Genomic DNA, 17,993 nt, shown 5'->3' with positions numbered 1-17,993 from the left:
CAATTAGAATCTCCAGGGAGCAGCAGCATGAATCTGTTGCAGAGAAAATATCAAGAAATTATTTTGTCAACTTAAAAATGAACAGATGCATTATCTTATCAGTTTTCATGGACTAAAACAACAAGACATTAGTTGTTTTTAAGGTGCCACACAACATTGGTGCTTTTCTATTAGAATGAACCCTATAAATTTTCCAACAGGGGGCAGCCTAGGAGCTGAAAAACTTTCAGATGGGAAAAGCTCAATGTGACAATCCGAGATAAGCAAGACAAAGGGATTATGGCAATCATGCTATCAAATAATGGCAGAAGTATTTTGGTAATTCTGATCTGTGCCTGTCTATACAACAAAATGAACCCGAACAAAACCTGTCCTCCATAAAACTGTCATTGAGCAGTGAGATGGTATCTTGCCATGCCTGTCTCAATGGCGAAAGTTGGGTCTGACAGTCAAAACAATGGTTAAGACTTGATCTCTCAGTTTTGTAAATGCATGTCCATCAATTAAATCCTCATTTAACTGCCAAGGCTTGTCATTGTAATTACGAGTGGCCCCAAGAAGTATTAGTACAATCTCTACTGGATTCTACTGCAGCTAAAAATGGCTCTGAGATGGGGATTTTAGAAGATCAATACCCAAATACTCCCATTGTTTCAAAGTTTTGCATACATCCATTCATAAATAATTATCTCTGCTTCATCCCTGTTTCTCCTTTTCAAGAAAAAAAAAACTGGTTAAACTCTCATGAGCATCAGGATCAGACTAGATTAGATATTCAGTGTGCTTTTTTTTACTCTCATAGAACTTACGGGGTAGGGGGACAGGAAGAGCCTCAAATAGGCAGCTCTCTGTATTGTAGCCCTGGTGAAAGTCGCCCCTTCAGAAGCTGTTATTCACCCTGGGGTGGAAGCTTCCATTGGTTAAACCTTCCCTCCCTGCTTATTGTGGTCCTGTGGGTGCTACTTAAATTTCATAAGTGTGACATCTTAAATGTTGACACATATGTATTTTCCAGCTTAGATTGCAGGTTTCAGTTGCACGTTGTTTCAGTATTAGCACCTTACAACACAGCTGTAACTGGTGAACCCTTGAGTCTGTGGCGGTGTTACTTTGTTTCTCAGGCATTGTGTTAGTAGTAGTAGTCATTTCATTGCATCGCCTTCCTTCCGGTTGCAAAGAACTCAAGGTGGCTTATAAGGTTCTTCTCTCTACAGGATCACAAGAGAGGTAGGTTGGATTGTGAGTCTGTGACTGGCCCAAAGTCGCTAGAGCTCAGCTCTTTTGAATCCCAGTCCAACACTCTAACCATGCAACCACATCATGCACTCATGTCAATGTATGCTCATCGAGCCAATGCTGGAAGGAAACTCAAAGGTCATGTAGTCTCTTGAGGTCAATTTCAATTCTGTGATTCTCTCAACATGCATTTGCATCAGGGTGGAGAATATGTGGGGCTCTGGCCATTGTTGGGTTGCAATCCCATCAGCCCTAACCAGTGTAGCTATCATCTCTGAGATGGAACATCCCGCATGGAAGAAGAATTGAGGCTTACCCAGGCAAAGATCAGACACTGACAAGACATGCTAGACCCAGAAGCAAAAGCAGAGTCCAGAACAGACAAGGGCAGAGTAAGACTGGCAGCCAAGGCAGAAGCACAAACCAGCCACCACAGAGACTCATGCTGTTGTAGGAAAGCTGAGCAGGACCAGGGCTGCTCCAAGCTGGTCTGCATGTCACTAACTCTGCAAGCAGCTATAGGTCCAGTGCTGATGCTGCAAGTATCTGCAAAGTAAACCCAGTTGCCTTTCCTAGCAGGCCACCGGGGGAGCTGCATGACGCTGCAGAGTCTCATCACCATCCAGTCCAGGGATATCCAATGTGCGTGACGTGTACTTTACAAGGTGCTCTCTCCAGCCCACCTGCAGCCTGGCCCCAGGCAGCATGCCACTTGCATCTTACACACAGCAGCAGCTGAGAGACATCTTGAATGGTTGATAGCAGACTTTAGGACCCAGAGATGTTCCTGGTATAACTTGCTCCAAAGATCTTGATCTTCAGGTCTACAAGACAAATGCGGCCTGCCTGGACTCTCAGGCTGGGATTCCCAGAAACCCATGCCCCACCGGCCAACTCTCTCCTTAATACTGATCATGTGGCGGTGTCCCAGTGTCAAGAGACAGTGAACACAGCGACACTGGGGGTGTGCAGTCCAAAGAGCATTACGGTTTCTCCAGACATACAGGACATACGTGCAGCATGTAGGCATCCCTGAAAGGAACTCCCAAGATGGTTCCTGTACAGGGTGCTTGGTTAACCTATTAGTTAAGGAGGCAGCTTGGAAGAGGGCGGCACTGTGCCACAGGCAAAGGAGGGCTGAATGGATTAAGGGAGACAAAAGGTTTCAGGGCAGATATTATTAGCATATCTAAATCTGGTGTGCCTGAGGAACAAGACTTGCGGCATGGTTTCCAGATCAGATGCCCATCTTAATAGTCCAAAACTGTTCTTGTTTCAGGCTTTCTGTGGCCATATTATGGCAGAGATTCCCGACACCAGCTTTTGCACATTTCCCCTATTCTAAAAAAAGTTGGCATGCATCTCCTAAGGCTTCATTACCTGCAGTAAGAGATTCCAGCTAAAACAGACTGGAATCTTAATCTAAACCTAAAACCTAAAAATAGGCTGGAGCTTGATATTTAAGGTTCTTCGGCCTTCAGTCTCACACATGAGTGGAATTCTGGCTCCTGAGAGTTTCTCTGAAATGGATTGCAGCATTTCAGCCCTCTGGCTGGATGCCCTGCATGAACCCAGAGAGCACCCTGTGGATTCTAAATCAGTGCAAAGGGTCAGGAATTCACCCCCATTGCCTGCAAGTAATAAGTAGAGGGTAAAGGGCACAGAGGAGGCAATGTGGACACTTACTTCTTGTCAGGAAAAGAGGAATGTTCCCAGTATACTTCAATTGCACCAGTGGATATTGGAGGGCATGAAAAACCCTGTTTGTAGTAAGATTTATGCATGCTTCTGGGTGCTCCAGCACAGTAAAGAGGTGGAGGTGTCACTGGAATGCAATGTCAAGGGCAGGGGTCGGGACCAGGCAGAGGATGGTCCTGTGCTTGGAATAGCACTTTGCTGTGTCTGCTGGTTTTGCGACAGTGACAGCTGTGGGTTTACCAAAAAAAGCTGGTGACCAAGTGTGAGTTCCTGCTTGGTGTCTTTATGCTTTCTACCCCAGTAAAAGGAAGTGCTGCACAATTTCCTACAGCAAATGCACAGAGAGCTACTTTACAACATCTTGCTTTCTGCAAGGCTTCCATGTGATTCATAGCTGTGCATGATTCATAGCTGCACATGACTAGTTCCACTTTGGTATTCATGCCGTGCGACAAGAGAGGTGTTGCATGCAGCCAGCGCACAAGCACAGGTTTAGCATCCCTGCACTGTCACACTGATATAACCTGTCTCTTCCCCTCCTAGTCCCCTGGAGCACCCCCAAACCCCCTCCCCGAGGTCATTCTTGCAGCCTTGCGGATGTAGTTGCCAGGATGCTTTCTGCATCAGCTGTGGGGGGCTGCTGTGAGCCTGGAGACCCAGCTATGCGACCAGGAAGCTTTTCCCACTTCATAAAGGGGCCTAGCAGCCCTAGGATTGCACTGCCAGGCTCACTTTCCAGAGAAGTAGCCATGATACTCTGCTGCAGCAAGAAGAGTGAAGAGATTTATGTCACCTTAAAGGCTAACATGGATTATGGCATGGATTACATTGATTAAGTTTTCATGGAACTGTGCATTGCATCATATGCATGATTAAGTGCTTAGGGGGCCAGGGGAGCATTTACACTTGAAGCTTTTATCAGAGTTGTAATGCCCAGCCTACTAATGCCTCACTTGACCCTCATTCCAATGTGTCCTCTTTGCCGTATTTCTGCGATTATATCCCAAATTTCTTCCAACCAGTTATATACAGAGAGAGGGAGGCAGGGAGAGATTGTTACATTGCAACTCTCCTCATGCCCAGCCAGGTCCAGACCCAGCCCTCCTCTGGATTCCAGCTGCTGGGTGACAGGCTATTGCCCAGACAATGGGAAAGGACAGCTTGCCTCATGCCTTGCTTCCGAGCCCAGTCAGCTTTGGCTGGATACTTGGAAACATGACCCTGCAGTAGGTGGCACCTTGACCTGGAATAAACCTTATGTGATAAGCAGCCTAAAAACCACAAGCAAGAAAAATAATCTGGGAGTTATACAAACCTACTTTTGACATCACTAGTCAAAACAAGGGCCGTAAAACCACATCACAGGGTTTGACTTGTGTTTTTAAGCCAAGTTCCTTAGACAGTTAATCTCAGTTTATGTTTTAATGGCCATTTCACTAAGGCCAATCTTGGGACCCCAGTGGCTCTTTAAAATCAAATGGAAAGCCCACTTGATTCTTTTCCATGGAGCTGTGCCAACAACTGTTTTGGCCCCAGGTGCCAAAAACAAAAAGGTACGATTTTACCTCATTTCCATACCAGACACAATCATTCTCTCATTTACACTCATGTCAACCCATCCATAATTGTCATCGCTATTATCACTGCCTATACAGGGACAACTTTAAGGATTGACTGGTATTGTGGGTGTCTTGCAGTAGGTGCAATACCCAGTCAGTTTTAAAATTGTTTTTACACAGGTGCATAATGCTTATTACTCATGCAAAATAAGACAAGATACTCAGGTCAGTCAGTAAATTCAAACTGCTTCAGTAGATTCAAACATGTTTTTTATTTACAGAAGTTGCTCCTCCTGCAAATGAGCACTTTCTCATGAACATATACCACCTGATGATTGGAGTATTATCAGAAAAAGTGGGCAAAAGTCTCTCCCCAGCCTTTTTTAAAAAGGGAGAGAAGGAGGGAGGGAAGAGTTGCAATAATTTAGACATGACGCTCTACAAAATGAAGATGAATGACATTATCATGTCATAGACACTGACACTTAGGAATGACAATTCTGTTTTGAAATGATTATCATGAAAACTAAACACAGAACAGGCCTGAGCAAACCCCTTTTTCCGTGGCTGGGGACAAGAATTTTTTTTTTTTTTTCACTAAGTATACACTTTATCCTTCACATCTACCCATATATAGTCACATATAGCTGTGAATAGGATCAACATCCATATTTCCCCTCAGAGCTTCTGTTGTAAGCATCGTGCTCAAACCAGCAAAGATTCAGCATATTTACACTGCTTCATAGGAGTGTTAAAGATGTGTTTAACATGTCACTTCTTGAAATAAATGAAAACAGAAGTTCTGGCAGGATCACCTTTCCCCAGTCTGGTGTTTTCTAGAGGTTTTGGGTTTCAACTCCAAAAATACAGAATATTCTAGCTGAAAGCTTTTCGTGCCTTTTTTTTTTTTTTTTTTTTTTTTTTTTTTGGTGGGTGGGGGAGGGATGTACAAAAGCCAGAAAACCAACAAATTATCAGTAGTTTGGGAAAAGGCTGGAGCCAGGGAAAACAGGCATGTTCGCCTGGGAAAGTCAGACTTTGGACAAGGCCAGACGCAACCACAGTCCTCCAGTTCAGCACCCTTGCCCAAACACCAGAGAGAAATTACCTACAGTTACATTGTGTTCACCCTCTTTTTCCTGATAGACCTTCTGGAAAGTGGGGAATGGTTTTCCTTCTGCAGCATCCAGTTCTGGAGAACACTAACTAGCTGACCTCTGTCACATGTTGAGGCCAATTCTTCAAGCCCTTTATTTTGTGGAGTTCAGTTAGCTGTATAGATTTGGCTTGGTTTGCTTTATATGACAGAAATGCAGGTACTTTAGCTTAACTGGGTTGTAAATCAGCATTTGTCAATGCCAGTTCAGCTGAATGACTGCTAGGCAATCAGGGACAACATATTTGAAAAGTATGTTTTATTAAAACTTGAAATACATAATGTTGCTGGTAAATAATTCATATGCACAAGAACATTTGACTTCATTAGTCAACGAGTAACTATTATACAGCGATTGGAAACAGAATTTACTCCAATGCAATGGCTTCCTAGCCTTCCAATATATACTCTGCATATGCTCAAATACTGAAGAGACTGAGAGCTGCTTCTGTTAAGTCTCTACATGGCTTCAATGGAGCAATCAGTGATTACATCTTACACATTGTCAAAGGCATCACAGTGAATTAAAGCAAAGTACTGTTTAACCATAGACGATGAGGGGTACATTTGCTTGGTCCAGCAGCTGGATTGTGTCCCAAACTGAGCCTGGTGCACTGAAGATCATCACAGAGACCTGCTGCCCCTTGCATGGCATCACTGGCTTTGCAGCACCCACGTAGCCTTCCCGCTTTGGCGCCTGCAAATGGCAGGCCAGTGCCTCCTTCCCATCCAGGTTGTGCTCCAAATGGGCTGCAATCAGGGCAGGAGTCCAGTGGCTCCTCCCACGCTACACGCATCCTGAGCAAGCTGCAGCCAGAGCAGGAAGGGTGTCAGCCAGCACCTGCCTGAGCTGGCCCTGCAAATCACAGCAGAGTGGTGCAGGGGAGTCCCCATCCTGATAGCACGGGGTGACTTTTCTCCAGGGGACGAGTGCACCCAATTTCAACAGACTGCATTTGATCTTGCTCCTAGCAAGACACATAGTACACCTGTTTTAAAACTGACTGCCTGTTAGTTACCAAGCCACTTTCAAGGGTTTGTTGTTCATGTTCAGCAAAGCACTCTGGCCCAGGCTATCTAGCTGGCCACCTTCCAGATATGCACCAAATTGGCCCCTTAGAACTTCTAAGAAAGGCTTGTTTGTGGTTCCATGAGTAACAGGTGCCACCACACAATGGCACATATGCTGTGGGAACGTAGCAGTGACCACCCTCTGCAATATGCACCCACATGTGGTTTTAAATATGGAAATGGTGGCAAGCTTCAAAGGCTGCTTGGAAATGTTTTGGACCACTGGGGCTTTCCCTGACTTGTAATTAGCTATGATCCTGCTCTGTTTTTATTATGATGTAATAAAAACCCTTGAATGTTTTTAAGGGAGCCACTGCTCAATACTGTTTTATACTGGGCTTTTGTTTGATATAGTTTTTGTTTTGGTGGACCACATGGAAGTCCTGATATGTTCAACAGTATGGAAAGAAGGAGGAGGAAGAGGAAGACTCATCTGACAGAGCTACTCTTTCTGTTTGTCTCAGCCAGGGACATGCTTTGCACCTTGACTGAAAGCAACCAAAGTACATGCTGAGAGAACATCTTCTGACCATGTTTCAGCAAGCAGAGAGACCCTAAGCATCAGTCCAGGCCTTCACTGACACCAGCTTACTCTTACCATACACTGTTTACCACATGAGAGGGGAACCCACAGGCACTGAAACAAGCTTCATCAGAAATGCTCCAGTGTTCCAGCTGTTCTCCTAGGATTTTATTGCAGTTTTGAGATTAAACCAAAATATGAGCTGCTGTTCTTCATCCATTGGCCATTCAAGGTAGGTTTTCGTATTCATTAGTTTCCTCAGTTTGCAAAACCTTTTGGGAATGGTTTTCTCTGGAATGGGCTCCAGAAGAATCAAAATTGCTGCATCGTTATTCTCATCAAAAAACCGGAAGTGAGAGAAATCAAGTTCATACTTGCACCACTCGCTCTTTACAAAACTCTTTGACAGCACAAACAGAGTTTTATTACTTTTCTCTATGGAGTCAATAATGTTGTCCACAATCCATTTGCCAGGCTGAAAATCTCTCTTATGAAGGCAGAGTTTAAATGGGGGGTTCGCTTGTTCTAGCTCCTGCACCATCACATCTTCTACCCACGCAGAATCCTCTTCACTGTAGGAAACAAAGGCATCATAGCAGATTTCTTTACTGTGGTCTCTTTGGGGCTTGCGTTTTGCCTGAAGCCAGGCCCAGATCATCTGTATATACCAGAGGACATGAAACTTGTAGCAGAGAGTTGCCCCTACCAGGACGCTCAGGAATATCAGAATACAACTGAAGGACAGAATCAAAGTCAAGTGACACTCAGTCACAGGTAGCGTGGCAACTCCTACTTGCTTCCCCCTCACAAGATCGGGAGAGTCACAGATGTAGTTTTCTGGCCAACCAACACAGATGCGAGATATTCCTGGATAAGAGTTTATGAAGGCCAAGAAAGCACAGGAGCATAGGAAAGTGTTGTAACGTGCATCCAGTCTCTCCAGTCGGGCAAATTTTTGAAGCTGCTCCTCAGAAAATAAAAATACTTTGTTTCCTCTAATATTCAGTATTCTAGCACTAGGGATGAAGACAGCATCGGGTAAGACTTTCAATTTATTGTTTCTGATATAAAGTTCTTGCAGATTGGGCATGATCAATATAAACTCTTGGATGTTGTTATTACTAACATCCAGCACTTCAAGACTTTGAGGGATGCACTTTGTGAGCTTGCTTACTTTAGAGCCAGAGATGTTAAGATATTTCAAATTTTTCGGCCATACACATGAATCTGGCATTCTCTCAAAGCTGTTTTGACTTATATCCAAGCTAAAAAGATCTACCATGCGAGATGAACTTTCTGCTACTAAGTCAATCCGTTTCAAAGAATTCTGGCTAACATTTAAAGTTTGCAGTTTCGGCCAGCCACCCTGACACAGTGAAAAGTTCAAATATGGTTCTAGAAGCAAATTCATACTGAGATCAAGATACAGTAGTGAATGGAATGCTCGTGCAAGTTCACAGGTCACCAAGTAAACTTTTGAATTTTCAACTGTAACTCTGGTAATATTCTTTACAATAGGAATCACAGTAAAAAGATCTGAAAATGCATAAAATATGTCTATTGTTAAATTTCTTATTGTTATTACTTGTATGGTAGTTGCAACCTTTTCAATACCATGAAAAACCCCAGTACCATGTAATTTGCAATCTGTTATCTCAAATTCATGCAATTGATACATCAGGTCAAGAATGGGTATAAACTGCACAAAAGAGTCATCTGAAACTTGAACATTTTGGAGCACAATTTTCCTTGCAGCTATAGGGACGTCAATATGAAAGAACGGGAAGGGTGGACTGTTCATCCATACTATATCTCTCAGTTCAAGACACACAACAGATGTGTGAATGTCAGTTATAATTTGAGATGAAATGTTAGCAGAAAAAAAATTCATAAAAATGTGATTTATCAGCTTCATCGATTCTAGTGTCCTTGGTTCATATAGTTGAAGTTTTTGTCCTTTAATCTCCAGTTCTTCAAGAACTGAAATTCCTTGCAGGTCTTGTCTCCGTAAAGCATAGAAGTTAATATCATTTCCCAAGTACAGATAACTCAGATTTTGTAGGTTGGAAAACAATGGAGTTTCCCCAAGTTCAAAGTAGTAGTTACCTTTTATGTTTAACTTTTGCAAAGAAGAAAGGTGTCTGAACCAAGAAGGAGACAAGCGAGTCAGATTGTTTTGAGACAAATCTAAATGTTCCAGCTTTTTAAGGAAGTAAAAGGCATTCTCATCAATTTTCCAAATTAGATTAGACTGGAGCAAAAGAGTCCTGAGATTGACTGCAAATTTCAGATCCACTTCTCGGACTTGTTCGATTCTGTTGGAGGCCAGATCCAGCCCCATTACATAACCTGTGAGACCAGATGGAATTGCATGTAAAGCCCTTGAAGAATAGTTGCAAAAACGAGCAGCATCACATGATGGATTGATCTGTTGTGCAGAAAAACTCACAGCTCCAGCAACAGAGATGAACCAAAGACCCCAGACTTGCTCAATCATGATCATCTAAGATTTTTTAAAAAGAAAACAAATAGAGTTATTTAATTATCTATCCATCGCTTTGCTGCTCAATCCATTTAGCAACCCTCAATCCTTTCATATGTTCTGCAGAAAATGAGAGTACTTTTGACTGAGAGATGTTTGACTAGAAGGGACATCAGGCAATGAACACTCAGTGGTTCCAGCTGATTCAAACACACATGCTACTTTTTAGGAACAGCGGTGAGTCTTTGGCAAAGCTCACACCACATAGACAACTTCCTTGGAGTAAAGATCACACGTGTGGTACACCAAGGGCAGCCAACTAAGGACCAGAATACCAGTCTTAAGAATATAAGAAACTCCATGCTGGATCAGCCCAATGGTCTGTTTAGTCCAACTCTCCATTCACACGGTGGGGAACCAGTTGCCCACAGGATCCCTCAAGCAGAAGGGGTGCGAGAGTCCCACCTGCCCAAGCTCCTTAGTAACTGGTGTAGGCAGCAGGCATGCCACCTCTGATAATGGAGACAGCACGCAGCCAGCAAGGTTAATGTTCATTGACTAGTAATCATTCTCCTCCATGAATTTATCCAATTCCCTTTTAAAGTCATCCAAATTGGCAACCATCGCTGCATCATGTGGAAGTGAAACAAACAGTTTAACTTTGTGTGGTGTGGGGGAAAATGCTTCAAGAGTTTATCTGTCCTGAGCAGGGCTTTTTTTTGTCACAGAACGCACCGCACCGGCACCTTTTTTTCCAATGGATTTTAAGAAGTGATTTTGAATCGTGGCAGATCAGCAGCAAACAACGCTAACATAGTGCCTGCCGGCTGCTTTTGCGTCTATCTGCTGATAGTGAGGGCGGAGCGGCTTGGGACGCTGCTCCGCTTGGGATCGGTGTGTGTGGTCGCGCGCTTACTGCCGGCGGCGAGGCGGCGACGTGAGTTCCGGCACCGTTTTTTTTTTTTTACAAAAAAAGCACTGGTCCTGAGTATGCCACAAATCAGCTTCATGGGAGAACCCTAGGTTCAGATATCATGGGAGAGAAGAAAAACATCTCCCTCTTCATTTTCTCCACATTATGCATAATTTTAAACACCTCTGTCTTGTCTTCCCTTCTTTTTCTAAGCCAAATAATCCCAGGTGTTATAGCTGTTCCTTACAGGGGGGCTGCTCCAACCCCTTGATCATCTTTGTTGACCTTTTCTTCATTTTTTCCAACTCCATAAGGTCCTTTTTCAGGTGCAGCAACCAGAACTCTACACAGTATTCTAAGTGCAATCATACCAAAGATTTGCATAAGCAGAATATGATCTTGGAAGTTTTGTTTTCAGTTCCTTCCCTGATTATGCCAAGCATGCAGCTTGCCATTTTCACAGCAGCTGCACCCTGGGACATTTTCATCAAGCTGTCCACCATAGTCCCAAGATCCCTTTCTTGACCTGCCACTGCTAGCTCAGATCTCATCAACCTACACTTGAATCTGGGAATATTTTTGAGCCAACATGCTTTACCTTTGCTTACAATGAACTGCATTTGCCATCACAATGCCCATTCTCCCAGCTTGGGGAGATCCCTTTGGAGCTCCTCACAAGTCCTTTTGAAAATTAAGTAATTTTTGCCCTGAGATGTGTGCAGTGTTATGAAGTATTATAAGGTAGGAGAGGACCCACTGACATGTTGCTTGACTGGACTTTTAACATGCTCCATAGCTGAAGCTCTCAACTTGCCAGTCACCTCCTTCCTGAAGAAGCACAGTTGTGAGCCTGAAATTGTGAATTCAGAAAGAAAACATGCTCCAGCTGTCAGAGGCTTGGGAATCAAGGCCTATGAGCCTTTCTTATCCTGGTGCCCTCCAGATATCATGGAAAACAAATTCCAACAATAAAGGTATCTGGGCCACTTTGAAACAGCAAAGTCTTCTCTCTGCAGTTCCAGCTCGTTGCCTGCTGTCTCGCTACCCTTACTTGGCAAAGCAAACTGGGCGGTGAGCAGAAGGGGAAGTCCTGTGCTTTTTCTTTTATGGCCTCTGCTTTCATTTTCAAGCAGTGTAGGCCTAAGTTCTTGATTCATTTCAGATGTTTTTGCTGGGACTGTTCCACACGCATTAATATTAGAAACAACGGTGTGCCAGTATCATCTCGAGGCAGGATCAACCTTCTCCAGTTTGCTTTTGTCAGGTAGCAATCAGAAACAGAAAGCATCAGTAACTTGGGCTGCCTACAAGAATCACACCCCGGTGTCAGGCCAGCAGCACAATCTAATACACATCAGCCGTACTGATCACAGCATTAGCTGCACTAAGATCCTAGGCAAGTGTGTACAGGACTGCAGCCTTAGGCTTTTTACAGATTTAGAACAAGCAGTAGAGAACCTGATCCTAAACATACACACCTGGTGTAGTTCCACAAGTAACTTATCTAAAGTTGCAGACAGCCTGAAGTGCCTGATGCAGCCTCATGTAGGAAGCTAAGCAGGGTCAGGCCTGGCTGAAATCTAGATGGGTCACTGAGCAGGCAGTTGGACCTGATGGCCTGCTAGGTCCCTTCCCGCTGTATGATTGCATAAGAACAATGTGGTGGTAATGTGGTGACACTCTGGCCCCACTCATTTTGCCTTTATCCCCATCTGCCACTGGAATATAGCCCCAAGAACCTGTGTCAAGTAGAATTCAATCCTGAGGCTGAAAAAGATCCAACACCCCAACTTCGCCCAATGAGGCAAATCATTCCTCCTGCTGGATCATTAATATTTCTGTGTCTTGATCCAGATGTACTGCAGCAGACTGAAAGCAGTCCACCAATGAAAAGATGACTGGTAAATCAATGGGCTCAAGAAGGTTAAGCAAATCCAGAAGGAGAGTGCAAGAAGTCCAAAAACATTTGAAAAAGGATCATCTGCAGAGATGAATACTATTTGCACATATACATGTAGGGAGATGTATTTATTTATTTATCTCCCACCTTTTTCTTTTGAAAGAACTCAAAGCAGTTCTGCTGCTGCTCTCAGTCTTATCCGCACAACAACCCTGTGAAGTGAGTTGGGCTGAGAGTATATGACCAAAGTAACCCATCTGACTCCATGGCTGAGTGGGGACTAAAACCCAGATAGCCTGAGTCCCAGACCTGCGCTCTTAAGCACTATACCAAACTGTCTCAAATATGCATATTTGATTATAAATGTACTAAACATAGGTAGCCTTTGTGAATTGCAATTAATTGAATTTTATCCTCTGCAAAAACAGAGCCCAATTTAAATGCCAGGTGGCTTTCTTGGAAAAAGTACAAGCAAACAAGAGTGCTTGGATCATGCTCAGCATACAGTTTCCTAAATGCTGGATACCTTTGCATGCTGCAGTCACCCCTCAGTGATTTCAAGAAGTCCTGCATCAAAACAGTTTACTTTCAGGTCAGCCTGACCTGTCTCCCAAGCTGCAACCCTTTTACTATCTTTGCAGTACTTTCAGCGGAATGTCCTGAGCTGCCCCACGAAGTGACTCAAATGAAATCTTGACCCACAGAAACCTTCTTGACCAATTCAAGCTTTCGGGACACAAGCAGTCCATTTCTTCTTTGAATAGTGTATTTGTTTTTATTCATTCTAGTACATGTACATACATGCTGCATTTGGGAGAAGGGACTAAGTTATAATAAATACCCTCCCTCTTTCCCTCAGTTACTCATTCAATCAGTAGTCATTTGTGAGTAGGAAGAAAAAGTTTCTGCAAAGAGCTGAGTGGAATGACTCAAAATATGGTTTGCTTACGATTCCAGGCCTTTAGCTTTCTCCTCCTAATGCAGACCTTCTTTCAGCCATGTCCCTGCTGTTCCTTGCTTTGAGATAGCCCACTCCGAGGGGGGGACTACCAAAATTAAATGTCATTTGATCCCTGGTGGGTGCATTCAGAGGATATCTTCTACCCCATATATCTGCTGAGAACTAGGTTTGCTAAATGCACACTCTGACTGGAGGAGACATACCTTCAGTGAAGCTGCTTCACCTGCCCTTACCTGCCCCACACATTTATAGACTGGAGAGGAGAAGCGAGGCAGGAAAAAGTGACTGAAAGAGCTGGTGGCTAGAGACGCACTCTTCCAGCTGCTGACTCAATCAGAGACTCATAGAATAGCAGAGTCAGAAGGGGCCATGAAGGCCATCAGGCCCAACCCCCTGCATTTGCAGTTCACCAGTTTATACCATCCCACTCAGATGGCTGTCCAGTTGAATGTCTCTAGTGTGTGAGAGCCCACAACCTTGCTAGGCAACTGGTTCCACTGTTGTATTGCTCTGACAGTGAGGAAACTTTTTCCGATATCTAGCCTGAATCTGGGTTGTTGCAACTTGAAGTGATAATTCTATGTCCTATGCTCTGCTATCAGTGAGCCCTTCCTCTCTGGGCAGCCTGTGAGGCACTTTTAGAGGGATATCATGTCCCCCTCAGTCTTCTCTTCTCAAGGCTGAACATGCCCAGTTCTCTCAGTCTGTCCTCAAAGGGCAGTGTCTCCAAACCCTGGATCATTTTTGTTGCTTTCCTCTGGAGCCTTTCTAATTTTTCTGCATCTTTCTTAAATCTTGGTGCCCAGAGCTTTGGATACAGTATTCCAGGTGAGGTCTAACTAGGGAAGAATATAGGGGAACTATGATTTCTTGTGACTTGGAAGTCAAGTGGCTCTGTGCATGTGGTGTTTTCCCCAAAGACTAGGTGATGCCACCATGTGGATGAAATGTCTGGGACTGAGCCAGCAACCGAAGGAGCACCTGAGCAAGCCCATGGGTGGAGGCTGCCCTCCTGTGCCCTGCCCTTGCCTGTACCCTCTTTGCATGTTCTCAGTACTTCTGTGCTGTTGTCTGCATTTGTGTTTGTGTAGAATAAGGCAGTAGAATCCCTCTTGCCTAGTTAGGACAAAAGAATTAAATCATAATTAAATAATTTTACTGTTGTTCCTGTTGCCTTCCAGTTTTTCTTAATGTGCCCTGTCTGTTCGATAATAGTGGTGTCCCCCAATTTGTTCATGCTATGCTCTACTCTTTTGCAAGAAGGGGCATTGCTACATGCTTAAAAATATGGGGCCCATGTCCTGTGATTCTAATTTGCAAAAAAAATAGCATATGCTAAATTATATCCAGATGTGTAAATTTAGAAATAATTAGTAGGATTCATCTAAATTCCACTGAAGGCAAAGCAAATCCACCAATTAGATCACCTTAAATAAAATAAATTATTCCATTTATTTCCTCTGTCCTAGGTCATCCCAATTCAACAATTTTTATTCAGTTACAACGAATTTAAATAGTGTGGGGAAATATGCAGAAAGGAAAGTAGGTGGTAAGTGGCTCTGTATTTCCTGGAGGAAAATTACTCCCATTCCATGAAAGTAAACTTAGGGGGAAAATCCATTGGCACTCCAGGAAGAGATTTTTCTAAACTATGTAGAGTGGATGCAGGAGAGATCACACAGGGAAGGAAAGATTAATCTCCAACTGCTATTCCCCTGGAACTTCCCCTCCTCATGAAAAATCAGTCTAGGAAAATTCTTCAGTTGGCACCAATGGAACTCTTTTTGCCAGGCAGTGGGAAATTTGCAGCCTGTGGGAAGAGGAAGGATCTGCCATCTGACAGACCCCAACAGCCTTCCATAATGGGAAATTGCTAGGGCTACAGGTTTGCTTCCTGCAGGTGTAGGCACCTGCTGCACATGCTTCCTGAATGCCCAGCATGCACAAGTGTGCAAGAGCAGGCCGTTCTGCACATGTGTGCTGATTATGCACAATACTACAGGGCAGGATCCCACTTTTGTTAAATGGAATTTTGCTTCCTGCCTGCCCAGATTTGTCCTAAAGTGATGCCCCTTGGAGCATTTGTCAGTAGCACATACCGCTAACTACTCTGAACCTACAATTCAGAGAGTTGGTGTGGTGCAGCAGTCAAGAGGGCTGGGTTGGGACTCGGGCGATCTGGTTCAAGTCCCCACTCAGCCATGGACCTCACTGGGCTAGCCAGACTCTCAGCCCAACCCACCTCAAAGGGTTGTTGTTGTGAGGAGAAGAATGAGTGGAGGGGGACAATTATGTAAGCAGCCTCGAATTTCTTGAAAGGAAAAATGACAGGTTATAAATAGAATGAATGAATAAATAAATAAATGCAATTCTCACAGATACGGCAACGTAGTAAAGAAAATAAGAAAGAGTTCCAAGAACAGTGCTGAATGGGTATGCCATCCCAGTTTTCGGCAACGAGATGCCCTGCAGCTGTCTTGGATTACAGTTCCCACTATCCCTGACCATTCGCTACGCTGGCTGTGTCGGATAATGGGGACTGAAATGCAAAATATCTGCAGGGCCTCTGGTCAGGGAAGGCTGTTTAAACCAATGCGCTGTTTCCTTCAAAGTGCAAAAGAGCGAGCGAAAGAGCGCTGTTGGAATCACTGGTGAAAGCGGCATACAAATCGTTCTCGCAAAGCAAATACAGGAGGCAAGAGTCTGAACGAGAGAAGCAAGTCAGGCACCCACCTGTTTGCCGGTGGCCGGGAAGCCTGCTCAGCACGTCCGGGAAGGGATTTTGGGGAGAGCAGCGCCGCGCCGCACCGCGCCGCACCGCGCAAAGCTAGCCGCGCGCCGCTACGCGCATTCTCCTTTTCTTCCGCCCGCCCCCCCCCCCGCCTCGGCCCAATGGGAGGAGTCGAGGGCGCGCCGGCCCCTTCGCTGCCTGGCCGCGGAGGCCTCAGGGCCGGGAATTTCCCGCAAGACACACCTTTGGGCTGCGAGGGGCCATCGCGCCGAGGCGACTCCGCGCGGAAGGAGGCGTTTCGCGGAGCCCGCACAGCTCGCCGCCTGCTGTCCTGGTTGGGACGGCCGCCTTGGTCGCAGCTCCGCCCGGCCATCCCTCCCCCGCCCGGGCAGGTGGCGCGCCAAGCCGCTCTCCCTTCGAGGAGCCCCAGCAATCCCTGCCGCGGGGGAGTTACTTGCCCGGGCCCGGATTAAAGAGGCGGTTCCAAACAAGTCCGGGCTTGAGCCGGGCTTGCTATAAAAGTGGCATCACTGCATCGTCATCATCCCCAGCTAGCAGGACCTACTGGCCGGGGATGCTGGAAGTTGCAATCCAACTCATCTGGAGGGCACCGGCTTGTGGGAAGGCTGAGCAATGGCATTCAGTCGTTCACTTGAATAACTAGAAAAAAATAAAACGCCAGTAGCGGATCAAAAGACTTCCAAAACTCTCACAGTGGGTCTGCCAGGCTTCCTTGCATCAGCAGGCTCGTTTGTCTGGTCGTGCTTGGGGCTGGAGCGGGGGGGCAGACTCCTTAGAAAGGGCTCTCGTCCGTTTCCCCACGTCAAGGAAGAGGGCAGGATACTCGGCTGGCTGCCCCCGTTTCCTGAAGTCACGCTTACTGGGAGGCACAAACATCGGTGCACACACCACCTATGGCATCTTGAGTTGCCATGTCTGCTGCCTGCCCCACGGCCAGTAATGGGGACTCGTGGCCTTCTGGGGAGCACTGGCCACACTGCTGACGGCTTCTTCCTTCGCTCGGGGCTGGCACTGCTGAGCCTGCTTAGGCAGACTGAGGAGGCAGCCTCAGCTGGCAGCAGCAGGAGCTGCCGAGCTGATCCTGCCGAGCCTCGCAGCCAGAGGACAAAGCCAGGCTTGTTACACTGCTCTGCATGCCCCAACCAGCCAGGTGTCTCACACTGCCTTTTGTTGCAGTGAAACGAAGATTCACCCTCCAGTCCCGCACCAGGTTGTCCTTCAACGCCTTGGGCCAGCCTTGCTCCTCCTGATAAGCTTAGCAACCGTGAAAGCACCTGTTTGAGGAACAGTTGCAGGGATGATACCGAAGAGGCCAAACTGCAGAGAGAAACACCTTCATTGGGAAACATTAAGATAGAAATCTTGAAAAAGCTCATTTGAGGAACTATCTCATTACTCTTTCTCCAGCCACTTCACACTGGAAAGATTTGCATGCAGAGCACCCCCACATGGAAGGCACTCCATCACCTACTGATGGGGCTATGCAGGATGCAGCCAAGTGACCTGCCAGTGATCCTCCAGCAGGTATGATTCCCAGGGATCAAAAGTCGACAGAAGAGGATAAGGCAACTGCATGTTTTATTTAAGACAGCCTTGGACTTAAGGCAGTCCAAGACATCAGAGGGCACCAGCCTGGGGAAGCCTGCTTTCAGAGGATTTGTATCCCCCCCTTCCACTATGGAAGCATTTAGTCCTTGAAAGATGAATTAACTAAAAGTACGTAGCAATGCAATAACTAAAAA

The 17,993-nt window shown here is 45.4% G+C and overlaps 1 protein-coding gene across 1 annotated transcript; it reads right to left on the bottom strand.

Annotated features, from left to right (window-relative positions):
• Window positions 1-5,891: 5,891 nt before the first annotated feature.
• On the bottom strand, window positions 5,892-16,331 carry TLR2 (toll like receptor 2). Its single transcript, XM_044430932.1, has 2 exons — window positions 16,233-16,331; window positions 5,892-9,746 (listed from the first exon to the last, which is right to left on the bottom strand). Exon 2 carries the CDS (start codon window positions 9,744-9,746, stop codon window positions 7,404-7,406), a length of 2,343 nt encoding a protein of 780 aa, XP_044286867.1. The 5' UTR covers window positions 16,233-16,331; the 3' UTR covers window positions 5,892-7,403.
• Between the last annotated feature and the right edge of the window lie 1,662 nt (window positions 16,332-17,993).

This window comes from Varanus komodoensis, unplaced genomic scaffold, assembly GCF_004798865.1.
Source record: "Varanus komodoensis strain SLA01 unplaced genomic scaffold, ASM479886v1 scaffold21, whole genome shotgun sequence".
Taxonomy (NCBI): domain Eukaryota; kingdom Metazoa; phylum Chordata; class Lepidosauria; order Squamata; family Varanidae; genus Varanus; species Varanus komodoensis.
Note: the sequence above shows the minus strand (reverse complement) of the source record. Positions and strands in the feature narration are given on the sequence as shown.